Raw genomic sequence first — 18449 nt, 5'->3', positions numbered from 1 at the left:
AAGTCATTTTCATTAAGTATTTTTCATTTCGGTTTCTTTTTTTGGCTGTTGTCGGAAATCTCTATATCAAATTTTACATTTTTAAGAAAGGCAATGCGATCATAAGGTTGTTTTTTCTTCACATGATTGTTTATTAATAACTTAATTAATAGCTACTTGATGGTGCTCCTTTACATTCTAAAACTGATTTTCACAAACTAATTAAACTGTTGTTTTGCATGTACTTCGACTAATCTCTTTAGTTGAAGATCTAAGGGTAAAAAGTGATAACACACATGTAATAAATATTTTACTTCCCAACTAAAGACAACCAATTCTACAAGAACTTTAGTTCTGCACAAATAATATTTATCAATCATATATTTTATGCAAATGTAAATATCTTGTTTAACCCTTCACCTGGATTATCACCCCTGGATTATCACCTTTTACCCCTTAAATAAAACGGAATAATAAAAAAAATTAAAACGGAATAATATCTGGAACGAAAAATAAAACAGAATAATAAAAAAATATAAAACGGAATAATATCTAGAACGAAAAATAAAACGGAATAATACTTATAAGTTCGGAATCGCCGCTCCGATTCTTAAAGAAAGTGCATACGCTTTCCTAGTCCAATGCCTTACGTTATTTAATATAAAAAAATAGCCACTCTATTTATCAGACAGATTTTGAAAAACGCAGTTAAAAAATTAAAAACAAAACAACTAAGTTAGTTCTTCAAATAGGTCTAAAACAGTTTACCTTTCTACAAATATAAATTACAAAATAAAATTTATCCTCATTATCATGATTCGAATATTCGAAATAAATTCAAAAAGTAAAAATGGATGAAATTACGATGACACAAAAATCTTTTTAAATTCCAGTTCTTAATGTTTTCTGTAACGAAATATTGAGAATAGAGCAATTTTATACTCATTTGTCATGGCAACTAACTTTTTCGTTTCCTTGGTAACAAAACGCAATTAAGCCTAAATAGGATCAGGAATTACATTTTTTGTAGACTGTTATGGAGGAAGAACATATTATTTTACATGCTCCCGAAATCGAGGCTTATCTGGAAAGCTTACAACTTTTTGATATACCAAATATTGGAAGTCCAAGGTATTTATTTGAAATATATTACAGCCATTTTTTGTTTCCACAAACTAATTTCTAAACTCAATAATAAAATTTTTAATAACCATTAAGCAAATTATTGTTCCTTAAATAATTTAGCAAGAAAAATGAATTTTTCTTTGCACAAATTAAATAAGAAAATAAATAAATGAATAAATAAAACAAAATAAAATAGAATTATGTTAAACAAGGTTTGTAATTTTCAGTTCAATTTGCACAGAAATACATCTATCTGTTCTTTGATGAAAGGTCGTTTGGAATTAATGAAGGATAGGCCTTATGCTATGAGATTCCAATAAAAAATGAATTAAGCTGTACTTTCTGTACCTTATTCAAGTTTTTTTTTTCACTGCTATAAACGGTATAAATATTTGCAGTCATTGTTTTGGCAACTATTAGCATTATTATTTTTTCCTCTCCTTTATTGTGAAACTTGCTGAAAAAGTATTCTAAATTGATCTTTTGTCAGCAAATACGTTTATTTGAAATTATTTCATGTCGATAAAATATTTATAAAATTTTTTAGATGGTTCAATCAGCAGGAAAAGATCTACAACCTATCGCTACAAGCTGCTTTAGATGTAAAATCAGGACGAGAAGAAATAATAAAAGAAAATATAATAACCTTGCATAAGGTAGATTTTCGTTGTTATTGTATTCTAGAAGATTTCTCATTCTACGTTTTCGTATACCTTGAAACACATTATCTATGGGTCGGTATAGTAAGGTTGGCAGAGACGGTCGTGAGTTCGATTCCCCCCCCCTCAAAATGGTGACTGGTGCACACTAAATCTGTCGGGGTGACTAAGTCCTCCAAGTTCCCTTTACAAATCATTTGGAGATTGTTCGTGCTCTGGTTCTGGTTAAAATTACGATCTGAAAATGTATGGATGGTGTGTGAATGCGTCCTCCCTGAAAAACGGGCTGTGACGTACGTATGTGGCAGAAGTCGAATAATTGGCCATAGATATCATCACTGGAAGACAAGTAAAGCGCACTCCTCTGCCTTAAAATTAGCTTGTTAGTACTGACAAGTGGCATACGACAACAAAAACTCTATCTACTTTTATACTATGAGACAGTAATACTTGAAGCTTTGTTAATTCAATAGCAAAATTTATTAGAATTTTTATCCGAAAACTAAATAATTATGTAAAGTTAATAATTAAGAAAAGTAAATTGAGAAATAATATTTTTATGTTTATTACAGTTTTAAAGAATATTAAACTAGTGGCATTTGTTTCGCGTCGGTTACTGAACGAAACATATAATTTAAAGGTTATTTTCTATGTTGTAAAATTAACATTAATATTTTTTGCAGTTTTTAACAGAAAATTCACTAAAACACATGCCTAAGATACACAAACTTAGATTGATGTAACAAAAATACATTAAAAATTTTCAAAGGTATCTCTTAAACTTCAAAAAGTTAATTTCCTTCTCATGGTGCGATTGATAAATGCGTTTAGAATCACCTAAATCTAATGAAATACTGTTTTTGTTGATCTTTATAATGGATATTTTTAGACTTTGTCAACAATGAAGTTGAAAAGTTATAAGAATTAGGGGTTTCAGGTTAATATTCAGGCGAATAAAAAAGAAAAACGCAATCGAATTCTGACGAATCCCAGTTAAAAAAAAGCGGAATTAAAACACCTCAAAAACTGTTTGATTGCCAGTGGAAATTTTAAGTTATTTTACCTCGGCCAATCAAACAGGTTTTGATTTGTTTCAGTCATTTCATTTCTTTTATTCCGCTTGTATATTAATTAGCGACCCTTAATACATACGCTATTATATTAATATCATTTTTTACAAAAAGTTTCAGTAAGGGTGGCAATTACGGAACACCCTGCATCTGATATTCCATAAATTGTTGGAGTTGTAATTGTAAAGAATATTCTTTCATTTATAAAATAGAATAGGTAGGTGGAGATTTTGTTTTTGTTATATTATGAGGATTTACAATTCTTTCATGAACAGAAATGATTTTTGTGAATGTTCAGAAATATAAGCTTCGTTTATGTGTAACATACTCTGTTTTAGAAATTTTGAAGCGAATTGAAACATGTTTTATTACTAAACTTGAACGTTAAATATGGTATAGTTTATCGTCTTAATTTGGAAGCAACAAACTAGCACTGCGCTGTGGTTCAATTGGGCGAATTCTTTTTGTTTTTCGTTCGAAATCAAGAGTGCGTTTAATTATTCTTTGAGGAGTGCACTGTCAACGGTAAGTCATTATAAACTTTTTTTTTCTGAACTTAGTTTAAGGTGATTTCTTAAGATTGTTCTTTCTTCCCAGAAGTTGCTTCCTTTAAAATTAACTTGACGTTAGGTTCCATTGTTGGTCCATTTTTAGACTTGATTTCTTAAGATTGTTCTTTCTTCCCAGAGGTGTCTTCCTTTAAAATTAACTTGACGTTGCCTTATTAGGTTCCATTGTTGGTCCATTTTTAGACTTAGCTTTAAAGTGATTTCTTAAGATTGTTCTTTCTTCCCAGAAGTTGCTTCCTTTAAAATTAACTTGACGTTGCATTATTAGGTTCCATTGTTGGTTCATTTTTGGACTTAGCTTTAGAGTGATTTCTTAAGATTGTTCTTTCTTCCCAGAAGTTGCTTCCTTTAAAATTAACTTAACGTTAGGTTCCATTGTTGGTCCATTTTTAGACTTGATTTCTTAAGATTGTTCTTTCTTCCCAGAAGTTGCTTCCTTTAAAATTAACTTAACGTTAGGTTCCATTGTTGGTCCATTTTTAGACTTGATTTCTTAAGATTGTTCTTTCTTCCCAGAGGTGTCTTCCTTTAAAATTAACTTGACGTTGCCTTATTAGGTTCCATTGTTGGTCCATTTTTAGACTTAGCTTTAAAGTGATTTCTTAAGATTGTTCTTTCTTCCCAGAAGTTGCTTCCTATACAATTAACTTGACGCTGCCTTATTAAGTTCCATTGTTGGTTCATTTTTAGACTTAGCTTTAAAGTGATTTCTTAAGATTGTTCTTTCTTCCCAGAAGTTGCTTCCTTTAAAATTAACTTGACGTTGCCTTATTAAGTTCCATTGTTGGTTCATTTTTAGACTTAGCTTTAAAGTGATTTCTTAAGATTGTTCTTTCTTCCCAGAAGTTGCTTCCTTTAAAATTAACTTGACGCTGCATTATTAGGTTCCATTGTTGGTCCATGAATTGATAGCTACTGAATTATGGAGACTGAAAATATTCCCGCTGTTGACAAAAAATCAAACTGTCATGAAATCGAATGTTCCCATCTATATCGTGGTAAGACTGCTTTCGTGTAAATTATTCTATAAATGTTTATTCCATTTGCTTGAAAAAAATTATTAACAGAAATACGAATTTGCTATTGATGTTAATAACATATGTATATTTTTTAAGCTTTATCATGAGGTGACTTTAGTTTCGTTTTTGGAAGCTGTTTTGTTTCATGAAGATGTCTTCGAAACTGCTGCGGACGTTTTAATTGATTTAATTGACTATTGTTACCGGAAAATTATAAAACTAAGCAGGTAAACATGATCTATATAATAAAAATCAGACTAATATTTAACAACACACATGTTTCCTCTTCTTTTTTCGTTCATGCAGGGTGTCCCAGAACTATTGGGATAAACTTTAAAGTATTCTGAATTGCACCGCAACTCATGGTCCGAAACGTCAGCGGAAAGTAGTATGAACGGTACAAAAAACAAAGAGACACAAGACTGAGAGCATCTGAAATATTTATTGATCGAAGATATTACACGTGCTGTGACACATGATATGTGAAATATTTCAAGTTTCTGTCATTTCCAGCTATGCATACGTTACACCATCGGGCCATGGATTGGTTGACTCACTCAAATACACCTAAATTTTGTGGGATATCTACAGCAGCACAAACGATTCTTGCAAACAAAATCCCTCTTGCAATCCACAGGTGCTGCCAGCACAGCAATCTAAAAAATTAAATCCAAGCTGCTTAAATCTAACTCATCAGATGATTGAGAGCGTGGTGGCCAGGTAACCAGTTTATCCCCTAGCTGCGAACGAAAACGTTTCCTATCATGGGTTTATATGCAAATCTGAATCCTTGTGATGTTCCCTACGGCCCCTTAAAGTTTGTCCCAATGACCCTGGGACACCCTGCAAATAAGTAAACATATTTAAAAATTGAAAAAAATATGAAAACCAATTTAAATTAACTAAAACTTCCTAATTTTTTAAAATTCTAATGAAATAAAGGCATTCCGCAAAATAATTTTGATTTTTAAAAAATGTAGATCAAAAATAAGCACCTTTAAGCTTTTTTTTAAAAACGCTACGCACCATGTCTTAGAAATATATTTTTGTCTAAAAAATGTCATTTCTATTTCATTAGAATTTTACTTGAAATAATTTCATAAAAACAACCGAAAGATTAAATAAATTATAAATTATAGTTGTCTAAATATAATCAGAGATTTCAAAACTCATCACTGGTTATAAAAATACTTACTCGCGGAACACCTTTAATTCTTCCACGGAGTCCTAGGGTTCCGCGGAACTCCATTTGAGAACCACTGTGCTAACTCATCAGATGATTAATTGAAGAAAAAAATTTGTTGTCGCGTGGTGACGGTTCCTTGGGGTATTCATCCACTTTTCCTTCAAGGTTAATATCTTCCTTACCTGTACTATGCATGATTCTTTATCGCCTTACGAGATCATCACCAACAAAACCAATTATTTTTATTTTTTGAAATGCTGGATGCTATTTAGGCAAAGTATGAAATAATCGTCATGATGAGGTTATTATGTAAATGATGTGCATGTTACTGTGAATGACCGAAATCGGTGGTTGTTGACTTTCACCGGTGAATGTTGACAATCAAATTAGTCGCTTTGGTGAATGTCCGAAATATTTATTACATCCGATTTGATATTAATTTATTCGTGGATATAATTACATTTATTCGATATTTTAATACTTACTGACGATAGATTAGAACAAACGTCAGTGTTTGGAGTATCGGGCAAATATATACCGGGCAATGGCACTTGACTTTAAAAAAACATCAGTGTAGGGTATACCGAGCAAATGTATACCGGGCAGTGGCACTTGACCTTAAAAAAACATCAGTGTAGGGTATACCGGGCAGTGGCACTGAACCTTAAAAAAACATCAGTGTAGGGTATACCGGGCAATGGCACTTGACTTTAAAGAAACATCAGTGTAGGGTATACCGGGCAAATGTATACCGGGCAGTGGCACTTGACCTTAAAAAAACATCAGTGTAGGGTATACCGGGCAGTGGCACTGAACCTTAAAAAAACATCAGTGTAGGGTATACCGGGCAAATGTATACCGGGCAGTGGGACTTGACCTTAAAAAACATCAGTGTAGGGTATACCGGGCAGTGGCACTGAACCTTAAAAAATATCAGTGTAGGGTATACCGGGCAAATGTATACCGCGGGCAATGGCACTTGACCTTAAAAAAACATCAGTGTAGGATATACCGGGCAAATGTATACCGGGCAATGGCACTTAACCAAATCTAGTATGACTAGACCTTAGGTAAATGTCCGAAATATATACTAGGTCTAATGCCACTTTTGCTATAGCTTAAATATTTAAGAAAAAATTAAACAAAGCGTTTGAATCAATTTTAAACTGATAACGAAATTATTGCTTTAAAATTAAAAAATAATAATAAAAACTGCGCCAGATAAGAGTAATTAAAGTAGTTGCTTTATACAGCGCATGTGCGGAAAAAAATTTAAAAAAAAATTATTCACGTGCATCTAAGAGTGGATGAATATCCCAAGACACCCGTGGGGACATCAGATGTACCAAATCTTCTTTTATACCAGAAAAAACGCAAAATTTGTTTTATTTATTTACTTACTTGGTTTATTAATGTAATTAATTAATAAATAACTAATATATTAGCTTGGAAAACGAATCCCATGCAGATTCACGATCTGCAGAAGAAGCAAACGTTCTATATGAACAAAAGAAAGATCTGGATTTTGAATCTGGAATGAAATGCATTTCCCTTTTGTCATACATGACGCAGCATCTCAAAATGTAAGTAAATGTTACTTCTCTGTTGAATGTATAGAAGAAAAATTTCGAACTTATATTTTCAGTTAAAAACAAGTTAAATTTAACTTTTACAATGTACGAAAAATCTGTACTTATTTATCGTATGAAACTGTTAAACAAAATTCGGTACATTTCCGTTTCGGAGGTGGGGAGTAAGAAACAAATTAATAAAGTTTCTATATTGTTTTATTTCATAACCGTCGTTGAGAACAGCCAACCCAAATTTGAATTTACGACCACCAGTGCTCAACTACGTAGCCTTATATAATTTTATACCCAATCCAGAACACAATGGAATTCCCGGATTAAGTATAGAGAGAAATTTGCTTTCGTGGAGGGCTTTTCGAGGGAACTAATCCACATTTGCGTTACATGGAGAAGAAAACCGCGAAAACCTTCCACCGACAGCAAAGGGATTCTAACCCACGATCCGTCGATCACTGAGGATACTTTACGTCGACACTGTGGTCGGTACGAACAAGGAGCGAAATTCGTATAGACCAGCCATCACTGTGATTCGAACCCGTGATCAGCTCATTCGGAGGCAAGTGCCATCCCCTGAGTCACTACCGCTCTAAAGAATCTATATTACCTTATTATAGGTATATATTTGAGCACCTATTACCACACCAAAAGTACCTTATTATCACATTAATTAATCAGCAACATAGGCGTCAATAATATGTTGTTCTGCTGTTTTTAATGGACCCCAGAAACGAATAAGTACCTATAATTTACATTCCAAGAAATATTTTAATCGTCATATTTTGTGTGAAAAAATATTTCTGTTAAAAAAAGTATTGTATTTATCCATTTAAAATTATTTACTTTAAAATGATAGCAACTATTTGTATGCATCACAACTCAAAACTTTGGTAACTGTTATTAAGTAAAATAATATTAAATGAAATAATATTAAATGAAATAAAATATTAATAAATAAAATAATAATAAATAAAATAATAATAAATAAAATAATAATAAATAAAATAATAATAAATAAAATAATTATAAATAACATAATAATAAATAAAATAATAATAATTAAAACTATTTACCTTTGGAATTTATCTTTGGATAAACGAGCTTCAGGATAGCGTGCAAAATTTTTTTTTAATCGTTCAAAAAGTTCTCGAGATATAGCGAAATACGCAAAAGGTGAAATTAACAAAAGGAATCCAAACTTCCGACTGTTCTGCTTAAACTATTGGGACTATATTTTAAATATTGCGGCTGTTTTCCATATTTTGGGGGACAGAAATCCGAATCCGTTGGGAAAAAAAGTGATTGTTTATTCAGAGGAATTACGCTTTCGGGTCCAATTTCGTAACTTACAATATCGTTAACCGGATATACCGCCGATCATTACATCAAAAGTTATTTAACTTTTTTTTCTGCGCATGCGTACTGTACTGAAATGTAATACACATTGTTATTATGATATTTGCTTATCCAAATTTAGAAGAGATTTTAAGCATTTAAATATTTGTTTCTCCTTAAAGATTACCATTGAGTGCTTTACATCGCCTACTCGTAACCCACGATATACCATTGCTTTTTACAAATTTAATTGATGATCCACCTTGGGTAAGAACTGTAAATGAAGAAAAAGAAAAGTATTATGAAGGAAAATGGACTAAATGCTGCCAAGAAGACTTGATGAAACTAAATAAAGCCGAGGGACAGGTAACTTAAAATTAAATACGTATAGTTTGTCTACGGTAAGAACTCCCCCCGCCACAAGGGTCTCTGCTATGGAAACAAAAATAGCGCACTTCAGGGAGGGTAGGTTCTCTTCACTCTAGGGCTAACACTAAAATATTCCCTTTCTCTCACCGACCAGAGACAAAACCTGTCCTAAACAGTGACCCCACACCCCTACTTGAAATAGTTACATCGCTTTACAATAGTCACCACCGCGGGTGACTATGGTAACTTGTTGTTAACTTTTGTAGTTGACACGGGTGACTTTTTTTTAATAGGGTAAAGTGTAGTAAGAACAACACTACCTTAACCAGTGTTGGTAGAATCGGAAGACCTGTTGGAGCTAGAAACTGTCAGATTTAACCAAAATATTCATTGTTGTGTACAATATACCATTCTCCAAAAGTCATGGATGTACTACTTTTTTTTTTACAAATGATATTTTTTTTTTCAAAAATAAATAAATAAATCATCCCCTCTTAACCCACTAATGTAAAACAGGGAACACACGTTAACTCTATGGGGAATTTAGAAATGCAAGAATTTTAGTGAAAAAATAACAATCATTTCTATTTTACATGACAATTTAGGAAAAATATGTGTGTAATTTATATGTATTGTAGTCATACATAAATTCTTTAAAAATACTTCATTATTAAACAACAGGTAAGTTTAAGGTAACGAGCAATGGCCCTCTGACAGTTCTGTGCCTAGGGCCCCCACCTTTCTTGATCTGGTCCTGTTTGAAAGTCGGACTTCATAATTTCTTCAAAAAACATAGTATTTATAATTTAACTTCTTTATAAAGAAAATCGCCGAGAATTTCTTTTTATTTATGTAAAAACTACATTATTGTATAAAGGGTCTTCAAAAATTATACAAAATATGAATATAAGGCTTTTTGTGCTTTGAGAAAATAGCCCGTAAAACCTTTGTTCAGCGTTGGATGAAGTTATCTTCCTTTTCCGCTGCATTGCAGCTTTCATTGGCTTAGAAAAGACACACTCGGAGAGCAGAGGTTATCAAAACAAAACTGAACAGTGTGACTGTTGGACTAAATCCTTATCGTTAGTTAGAGTAGCTTTAGGAAACGTATAAAGCTGTATTTAAGTTAATTTTCTAAATATAATGACCAATAAATATGGTTAGTTTGAAAACTTAAGAACATTACCCAGATAGCAAAATAAGGTTTATTTTCACTCAGCAAAAACCTTTTAATGTAGACCGAAAAAGGTTTTTTATGCGATTTGCGTGTAAACCTTCTAACCTTTAAACGAGATCTGTAACAACCAGCTCTATTCTGCACACATTACCCTAATCCAAAACCTTGGAAAACAACCTTCTATGAAAAAACCTGAAATTTAGAAATATTTTTTCATTTAAAGAGAATATTTGGTATTCTCTTGAAATGAAAAAAGAAGATTCTTTAGCTGAGTTAATTTTTAAGTTCTTTTTTTTCTTCTCTTGCATTCAACGATAATATACGATTTTCGTCCCGATGATAGCAGTCATTATAGTGAACGATTCTAAACTATAATACGTTAAGAGCATTGCACTTAAAATAAGCTAAGCTGATAAATTTCAAATAAATAACGAAATTATAAAAAAAGACGCTGCTTTAATTCATAGTCTATGAGTTGAATGATTATAGTTAAGTACTGATACTGATTTAAGCTATTTTTCTATTTAATTTTCGGTAGATCGTTTGGAAAGACTATCTGAAATTCAATAGTGGAACAGCGGAAGAAATAACTTGAACCGAGCTATCGAGAAAGACAAACACGTCATATAAATATCACTTATTTAAAATTTAATTATGAACAAATCAAATAGAAAAGAACGAAATTTTTAGTCTTATGTAAGTTCTAAATACTTTTCAGGTTTGGATTGCTTTAATTCAATTATTATTGAATCCTGAATGCCAAAAGAAATATGATATGACAGGCTACAAAAAAGACCAGTTATTAAAAGTAAGTACTATAATGCTGTAATACGTGTACATTTTACTACGAAAGAAATATATGAAGTTTAACTGTATACAATATTCTCTAAACTAATTTTTTGTCATACATTTTTAAATTTCTTGTTAAAAACTGATATCTTTTTTCAAAAAAATCCAGAAGATAAAATATATCAAACCCATGTCTTGAATTTAGATTTGTGCTAAATAAACATAGCTTTAAACTTATTCTAGCAAATAAAAATTAATAAGTTAGCTTTCATTAGGGATTCATGTGCAAACGATTGATACAAATTTAATAAATCTTCTGAAATTCAGTAATTTTTTTAAAATAAATATCGTCAAGTTGAATATTTTTTAAAAATTTTAAGGTAAATTTTAATTTTCAGCTTAGATCCAAGCTGAATGATGTGATCTTCGACCAAATACCTATCTTAAACGAACTATTACGGTTCTTGGAATATCTCAGCATGTTTGAAGCTCCTATTCCAAAACCCGGTATTATTATCGAGCAGGTAAGGTACTAACCAATTAATCGCTTTTTATGTTATGAAGAAAGTAATCGCTTTTATGTACTGTGATGTGGAAAGTGGTATACAATAAAATTTTATATTGCATGGATATTTTCCTCTGTACATTAGTTTCAAAAAAATTACATGCGAAATAAATATGAGAGCCGAATAAAGATTTTTTACATTTTCTTTCTTCAGTGATCCTATATTATAAAATTAAACGCATATATTTATTCTTTTTCGGGTATCATTCATGGAAACTAAAGACTTCAGCCCCTATGGCAGTGGTGCGCAAACTTTTTTCGACTGCGACCCCTTTTGTAGAGAGAAAATTTTTGGCGACCCCTAGAGATAAATGTTCACAAATACGATGTATATTTCGCGCATTTCTTTCGTTGCATCGAATGAGAACATCATCATATTTGACTCATATTAATTTTATTTATAATTTTAAGAAAATACTTTTTGTATAACACAAAAATCAGTAATTGCCCTTTAATGAGATGTATGTGGCTACAAGTATCAAATTATCTCATCGATGTTTGAATGTATGTTGCTAATTGCAATTCGCATATCATCTTCAGGGTTTAAACGCGAGCGGTATTTAGTTTTTATTAAAACTAGTTTGCTAAATCCAGTTTCACATAAATACGTTGATGCAAATTGTATTAACACTCTGATAGCATTCTTGCATAAAACGGGATATTGTTTTTCCTCGGATAGCCAGATAGAGTATACATTACGCATTACGGTCAAAGAAAGAGCGGACAGCATGAAATTGCAATTAAACAGTGAGTGACGGCGCTTCACTCTTTATATGTACACAGTATAGTATGCAGCATGCAGGGATAATGCATTTCATAAAAATTTGGCGACCCCCGCAGGGATCGCGACCCCTAGTTTGCGCACCACTGCCCTATGGCACTGGGGATAGAACGTTCGCCTTCCAATGAGGTGAACTGGGCAAGAATCCCAGCGATAGTTAGTCGATACGAATTCCGCATCCGGCTTGCACCGACCTCAGTGCTAACGTGAAATATCCCCAGTGGTAGACGGATCATGGGTTAGAGTTCCCTTGTCGTCAGGTTAATCGTGGGAGGTTCTCGTGGTCTTAATCCTAATGTAACGCAAATGCGGGTTAGTTCCATAAAAAAGTTCTGTACGAAGGCTAATTTCCTTCAATATTTGATCCAGGAGTTCCCTTGTCTTCTGGATTGGGTACAAAATTACAAGGATGCATAGTTGAACATTAGTAGTCGTAAACGCAAAATTGGGTCGGCTGTTCAACGACGCCTATAAATAAATAAAAAAACTAAAGAATTATCATATTTCTATTACTACCTTCAAATCTTTTACTATCAATTCTTTTTTCAACATCAGTGGTTCTAGATTCTCATAAACATGCATGGGAGATTAACTATTCATAAATATTCGTTTAACGATCTATGAAGGTACAAGTTCATCGTTCTATCCCTTTCGTTAAAAAAGTTCGCTTAAAAGTGTTTATATATTTCGCGCAACCTGTGAGATGGCACGGTTGACAAGTTTCATTATTAAAATTTTTTATAATTATAGAAAGAATTTTCAAATATGATGGCCTCTCTACCCTGTCTTGATACTATCCAATCACGTCTTCTTTAAAGATATATTTTTTTCCTTATTAGGTGACCCGGGGATTTTTTTAAAAAAGTGATGAGCATTGGTAAAGGTAAACCCAGAAACAAGTCGGATGTTCGACGCTGGTTATAAAGTAAAGCAATTTTAGTAAGACTGGATAATTATTATTATTTTGTAAGTAGCAGATTAATTGAAAGGTGTATTTTCAAGGATAAAAGGGTATTTAAGGTCAGTAAATTTCTTCAAATTAATAAATATACAAAACAGACCGCAATTTATTTTTTGACGATGAAGAGAAAGGGTAATTTTTTTTCCTTTCTATTACGAGCTCTTAAAAAAAGAAAATAATTTACAACTAAATCTATAAATTTTATTGTTTGAATCATTTACCGAATAATAATTTTCGGCATAATTTTATTTTTCATGTTGCGTTTTATCTTAGTTTTCTGAAGTTAGTAAGTGAAGCAGTTCTACAACAGACAGTTCATGGCCATTGAAATCGTAAAGCTTAAGACTTCACAATATTTGATAAAAAACATGATAGTGGCAATATGGTTAGCATTATGCATTGATCGCCTTTACTGTCCAGAAAGTTGGGTACCCATCGATTTGAAGTTGGGGGACAGTTCCAAGGCATCAAAAGAGGGTTTTGAAGTCAATACCAGCTTGTTTAAATGAATAGCCAACTTAGAATTTCGAATTACTCTAACGTTTGAAATTTTTGATCATATTGATTCAATGAATATATAATATCTAAATAAAAAATCGATTTTCAAACATTTGGAGGACGGGGGGAAAATTTGACTTTTTTTTTTTGTGTGTGTGCATAATACTCTTCTGGAATGTTAAAAATAATTATTTGATTATTTATTTTAACCAGCCTTTAAAAATTTTTTTAAATAACAGGTACCAGATATTTGGGAAAGTTTACGAAACAAATACGAGGGGAAATGGAATAAAATAGCTCAAAGGCAAATGGAGGATTATTTTTCTTTGTCAGATGCTGAGCTTCAAAAATTCTGCAAAAAGTAAGTACTACTTGGATTTTGTTGAGGAAATCATAATTAAAAAAAAAAATTAAGTTAAAAATAAGAAAAAGTATTTCATAATAATACTTGTAGTACAAACGGAATTTAACAAGTACAATATATACAAATATAAACAAATTGTGTCATTCAAACTAAAATAATTTCATAGAAAAACATTAAAATAAATATCAAAATTCAAAATATTTGTATTTTATGTAAAAATTTCCGATTTTTTTCACCAAAAAGTAGTCTGAGATACCAAAGTAGAATGAATTTTTTTAACCCTTTGACGCACATGGAACACAAGTGTTCCTTTTATAATTTTTTTTCCAACGCTCTAATTACAATTAAGTATAGATTTTTGTAGTTTTTTAATAATAAACAAAAAACAGTCTAAGTTGCTAAAATATAATAGTTACAAAAACAAATTTTTTAGAATATTATAATTATATTTGTATTAAAATATAAAATTCAAAAAAGTTGTATGAAAAATTATAGTTTCATTCTTACTCAAATATTCATCAATAATTGATTTTGTAAATTAAAAGAAATTTCAATGATGAATAATTGTTTTTCTTCGATCATAATAACTGCAAATATGAAAAATTAGAATTGAGCCGTTTTTGGAAGATTTAACAGGGTGCGTAGCCAGATATTTCAACAAAAAATAAGCACCTTTTAAGTACTTTTTAAGCAATCAAAAATAATTTTTAATCACTTTCCAAAAAAAAAAAAACATAATTATGATCTGTGCAGTAATAAAAATGTTTTTTTTTTTATCGCTTAGATTTCTTAATGTATAAACATAAAATCAATAAAATTCAAAAACATTTTCAAAAATTTTATATAATCATAATAAAATAACTAGTTTCTGATAAATATTGCAGAGAAAATTTTAAAATCAAGCATTTTTTGTAATTTAAATCAACAATCGACACGGCAAAATAATCTCTTTTTAAAAGGTAGAAAATTAAGCACTTTTTACAAACCCCGAATAAAAAAATGCACCTTTAAGGGCTTTTAAAAAACGTAAATCAAAAATAAGCACCTTTAAGCACTTTTTAAAAACGCTACGCACCCTGTTTAACCTATAATGCAGAAAAAGACACCAGTGTTTCGTAACTATAAATTATTAAAATGCTAAATATAATATTTTTTTACTTCTTTTGACCTAAATTAATACAAAATAATGAAAACAAAGTAGAAAAAAAAGTTTAATAAATATTCTGCGTCAAAAGCTTAAATTAATTTCTATCATCACACCAGGAAAATCGAAGGTAAATAGTAGAGGAAATCGCGAAACAAGTTTGCCAAAAGCAGATCGTAATTCATCTTCTTATTCTAAACGTAACTCTAAGTGTGTGTTTAAGAAATTAACACAACTCAAAATGCATATTTATAAAATGGACACAGCTCAAAATGTATATGTAAGAAAATTGATATAACATTTGATTCTGTTTTTCAAACTTCTGAAAATTGTTCTTTTTTTAAAAGAATAAATCCAAATAAATAGGCAATGTAATATTATTAAAAACGTAGTGCGTATTAAAAATGTAGTGCGTCTACACTACAAAATTACTATTCCAATTGACTAGTAAATAAGACACGTCAATTCAACAAAAATTCCTTCACGAAGGCAATTTTCTCCCAATACTTGATCCGGGAGTTCCCTTGTCTTCTGGATGGGGTTCAAAATTAAAAGGCTACGGAGTCGAACATTAGTAGACGTAAACCCAAAAAATTGAGTTGGCTGTTCAACGACGGTTATAAATTAAAACACACATTTTGAGCTGTAACCAGTATTGAAAACTTATCAACAATATACTTTTTAATAATAAATATTTTAATGAAAAAGCATATATTTAATATTATTTTCTTTAACCCATTTCCGGCCAAAGGCACCATTTCAATAAATATTTTTTTAATTAACAATGTGACGGATATTTTTCACTAATTTTATTTCTCTGCTATTGTCAAGGATTCTGAAGACGTCAATAAAATAATAGTAATTCAATTAGAGTAAACACTTTCTGTTGAAAAATTTTACTAGCTTATTAACTTAAAATTGTTATTGACAAATAAAATTTTTTGAAAATGTATAATTATCCCTTTTGAGATATATCATATGTTTTCATGCTATATAAAGTATCAAGTCAGTAAATAAAAAATAAATAAAGCAAATTTAATTTTAAAAACAAGCTTTCAACTAAATGGTTTGCTCATTGATTTACTGAATGGTCTTATATGTACCATTTTATTTCTTAAATGAAATATAACTTTTCACACATGAAATTTTTTTGTGACTTACTGAATGTAATGCAAGCATATTTCAATTCAAATAACACCACATTTTATAAAGTTTCTATGCTTGTCCTAAAATGGGTTAAACAAAGCATATTCTTTCAGTTTTTTTTTTTTATTCTACTTACAATATAAGAAAACGTTGATTGTAGGTTATCCGGCTCCTTTGATCTTACGAATATTGAAGCTGCTCTTCCAGATACTCCAATCTGCGCAACATGCGGTGGAATAGGCTTAAAACGATGTTCTAGGTGCAAAAATGAATGGTACTGTGGAAGGTAATAGTTCACAATCACAATTGATGTAATATTCGTTTAGAATTTGCACTATTCTTACCTTTTTTGCAGCTTAACTGTAACAGGGCGCGTAGTCAAATCTTCAACAAAAATAAGCACATTTCAAGCACTCAAAAAATATTTATAAGCACTATATGCATTAACAAAATGCAAAATAATTTTCAGAGACTTTACATGACCATGATAAAATAACTATAGTTTCTGACAAAGAACTCTTATTTTAATTATATCAGCCACCATAAAAAGATCGAGAGATTTTTCGGTTCGATTTCAGAGGGAGGGAAATGAAGCCTGAAATTGAGAATATCTTGCGAAATGCAGCAGAGTTGCACACGACAGAGTAAAAATCTCACCGAATCCAGCTCGCTACACGGACCGCAAGTGTTTCATCAAACAACTATTAAAAAAAAAAAAAAAAGGACCGATGGTACGCCGAAATGCACTGTGCTTGAATGAATTATGAAAACTTTGAATAGAACAATGTGAAAACCACGCTTTCGCATAATACGTGGTGAAAATCTCATTTTAGAATAGGGAAAATTAAGCACTTTTCAAAAACACCCAATAAAAAAAGCACCTAAAGGGCTTTTAAAAAACGATAAGCAAAAATAAGCACCTTTAAAAACACTGCACACCATGTGTAAAGATTAAAAAAAAAAACGTTTAGATGATCATTTGCATGCACGCAGATATCATATTTTTAAAAGTTTTTAACACCGAGAATTTAACCAGCAACTTATCTTTTTTTATAGTTCAAGGAGAAAATAATATACAAAGAAAACTTTAAAGAAGAAAAAACTTGCCTAAATGGTTAAGAGTAAAGACTATTTAAAACAATCTGACAAAAAAAATCAATAAATAAAGAGATAAATAAAATATTTGTATTAATCTCAGAATAATCACAGCAATTAAAATTTCTCATTTTAACAATATCCCACATATTTTCTTTTTTTTATTAACTTCGAAGAGGAGCGGGAATTCTTACTTTTTAATGAGTTTCAAGTAACAGTTTCATAATTTTGAAACAATAATTTTATTCTATCTGGAATTTTAATCAAAAACCAATTTATTCCTTAAAAACTTACTTTTTATTAAAAAAAATTAATTAAACTGCATTTTTGTTAGAAAAATACAGCGTATATAATAATATCTTAACTAATATTTTTGAACATGTCAAAGATAATAGTGTCCATTAAATTAATTAATTAGTATGAGATAATTTCTATTTTTAAACAAAGACAAGTATATTTATAAATAGTCACCAAAAATTGTAATAACGCACATTTCAAAAGTAATGAGTTTTTCCCTTCTTCTTATTTAGAGCTTAATCTAGAAAGATATATTTAATAAGTAGTAAAATTAAAATAAATAATAATAAAAAATAAAAAAACAAATTTACATAAATATAACATTTATAAATAACTTCAACTAAATTATGTTCTTTTTCAGATCCTGCCAAGTTTCTCATTGGCTTAAGCATAAGACAGGTTGTGATTTAATGGCTTGTGAAACAGAAAACACTTAAAAGAACTGCCAAACAATTTATTAGAATTATGTAATAAGTTTAAGGGTATTCTGAAAATCGTTAAACTAAAGTACATGCATAAATGAATGCTTAATAAAATATTGACTAGAAAAAAACAGATTTGGTATTTGTTTACAAGGAATTCGGCAAAATTATAGAATCTTTACATGTCTCTTGATTAAATTTGATATTTTTTTGTTGCCACTTTTATAATTCAAATCATATGCTGAGTTTCACATTAAATCCACATAAAGAACATGGCACAAAATTTGTAACCAATAAAAAAAAAAGGCAAGTA

The 18449-nt window shown here is 30.5% G+C and overlaps 1 protein-coding gene across 1 annotated transcript; it reads left to right on the top strand.

Moving 5' to 3' along the window:
* Positions 1-932: 932 nt before the first annotated feature.
* On the top strand, positions 933-18256 carry Zmynd10 (zinc finger MYND-type containing 10). Its single transcript, XM_087164493.1, has 11 exons — positions 933-1110; positions 1652-1760; positions 4287-4400; positions 4518-4648; positions 7053-7190; positions 8711-8894; positions 10793-10882; positions 11262-11387; positions 13908-14029; positions 16483-16608; positions 18076-18256. Exons 1-11 carry the CDS (start codon positions 1016-1018, stop codon positions 18149-18151), a joined length of 1311 nt encoding a protein of 436 aa, XP_087020619.1. The 5' UTR covers positions 933-1015; the 3' UTR covers positions 18152-18256.
* Positions 18257-18449: the final 193 nt, after the last annotated feature.

The sequence above is a fragment of the Parasteatoda tepidariorum genome, chromosome 5 (assembly GCF_982258835.1).
Source record: "Parasteatoda tepidariorum strain Cologne lab strain chromosome 5, Ptep-v5.0, whole genome shotgun sequence".
Classification (NCBI taxonomy): domain Eukaryota; kingdom Metazoa; phylum Arthropoda; class Arachnida; order Araneae; family Theridiidae; genus Parasteatoda; species Parasteatoda tepidariorum.
The sequence above is the reverse complement of the archived record's forward strand: the minus strand, read 5'-3'. Positions and strand labels throughout refer to the sequence as shown.

Coding starts and splice junctions, on each gene's coding strand:
- Zmynd10 (XM_087164493.1), top strand. CDS start 1,016: ATGGAGGAAGAACATATTATTTTACATGCTCCCGAAATCGAGGCTTAT. Junction 11,388..13,907: donor CCGGTATTATTATCGAGCAG/GTAAGGTACTAA, acceptor TTTAAATAACAG/GTACCAGATATTTGGGAAAG. Junction 16,609..18,075: donor AATGAATGGTACTGTGGAAG/GTAATAGTTCAC, acceptor GTTCTTTTTCAG/ATCCTGCCAAGTTTCTCATT.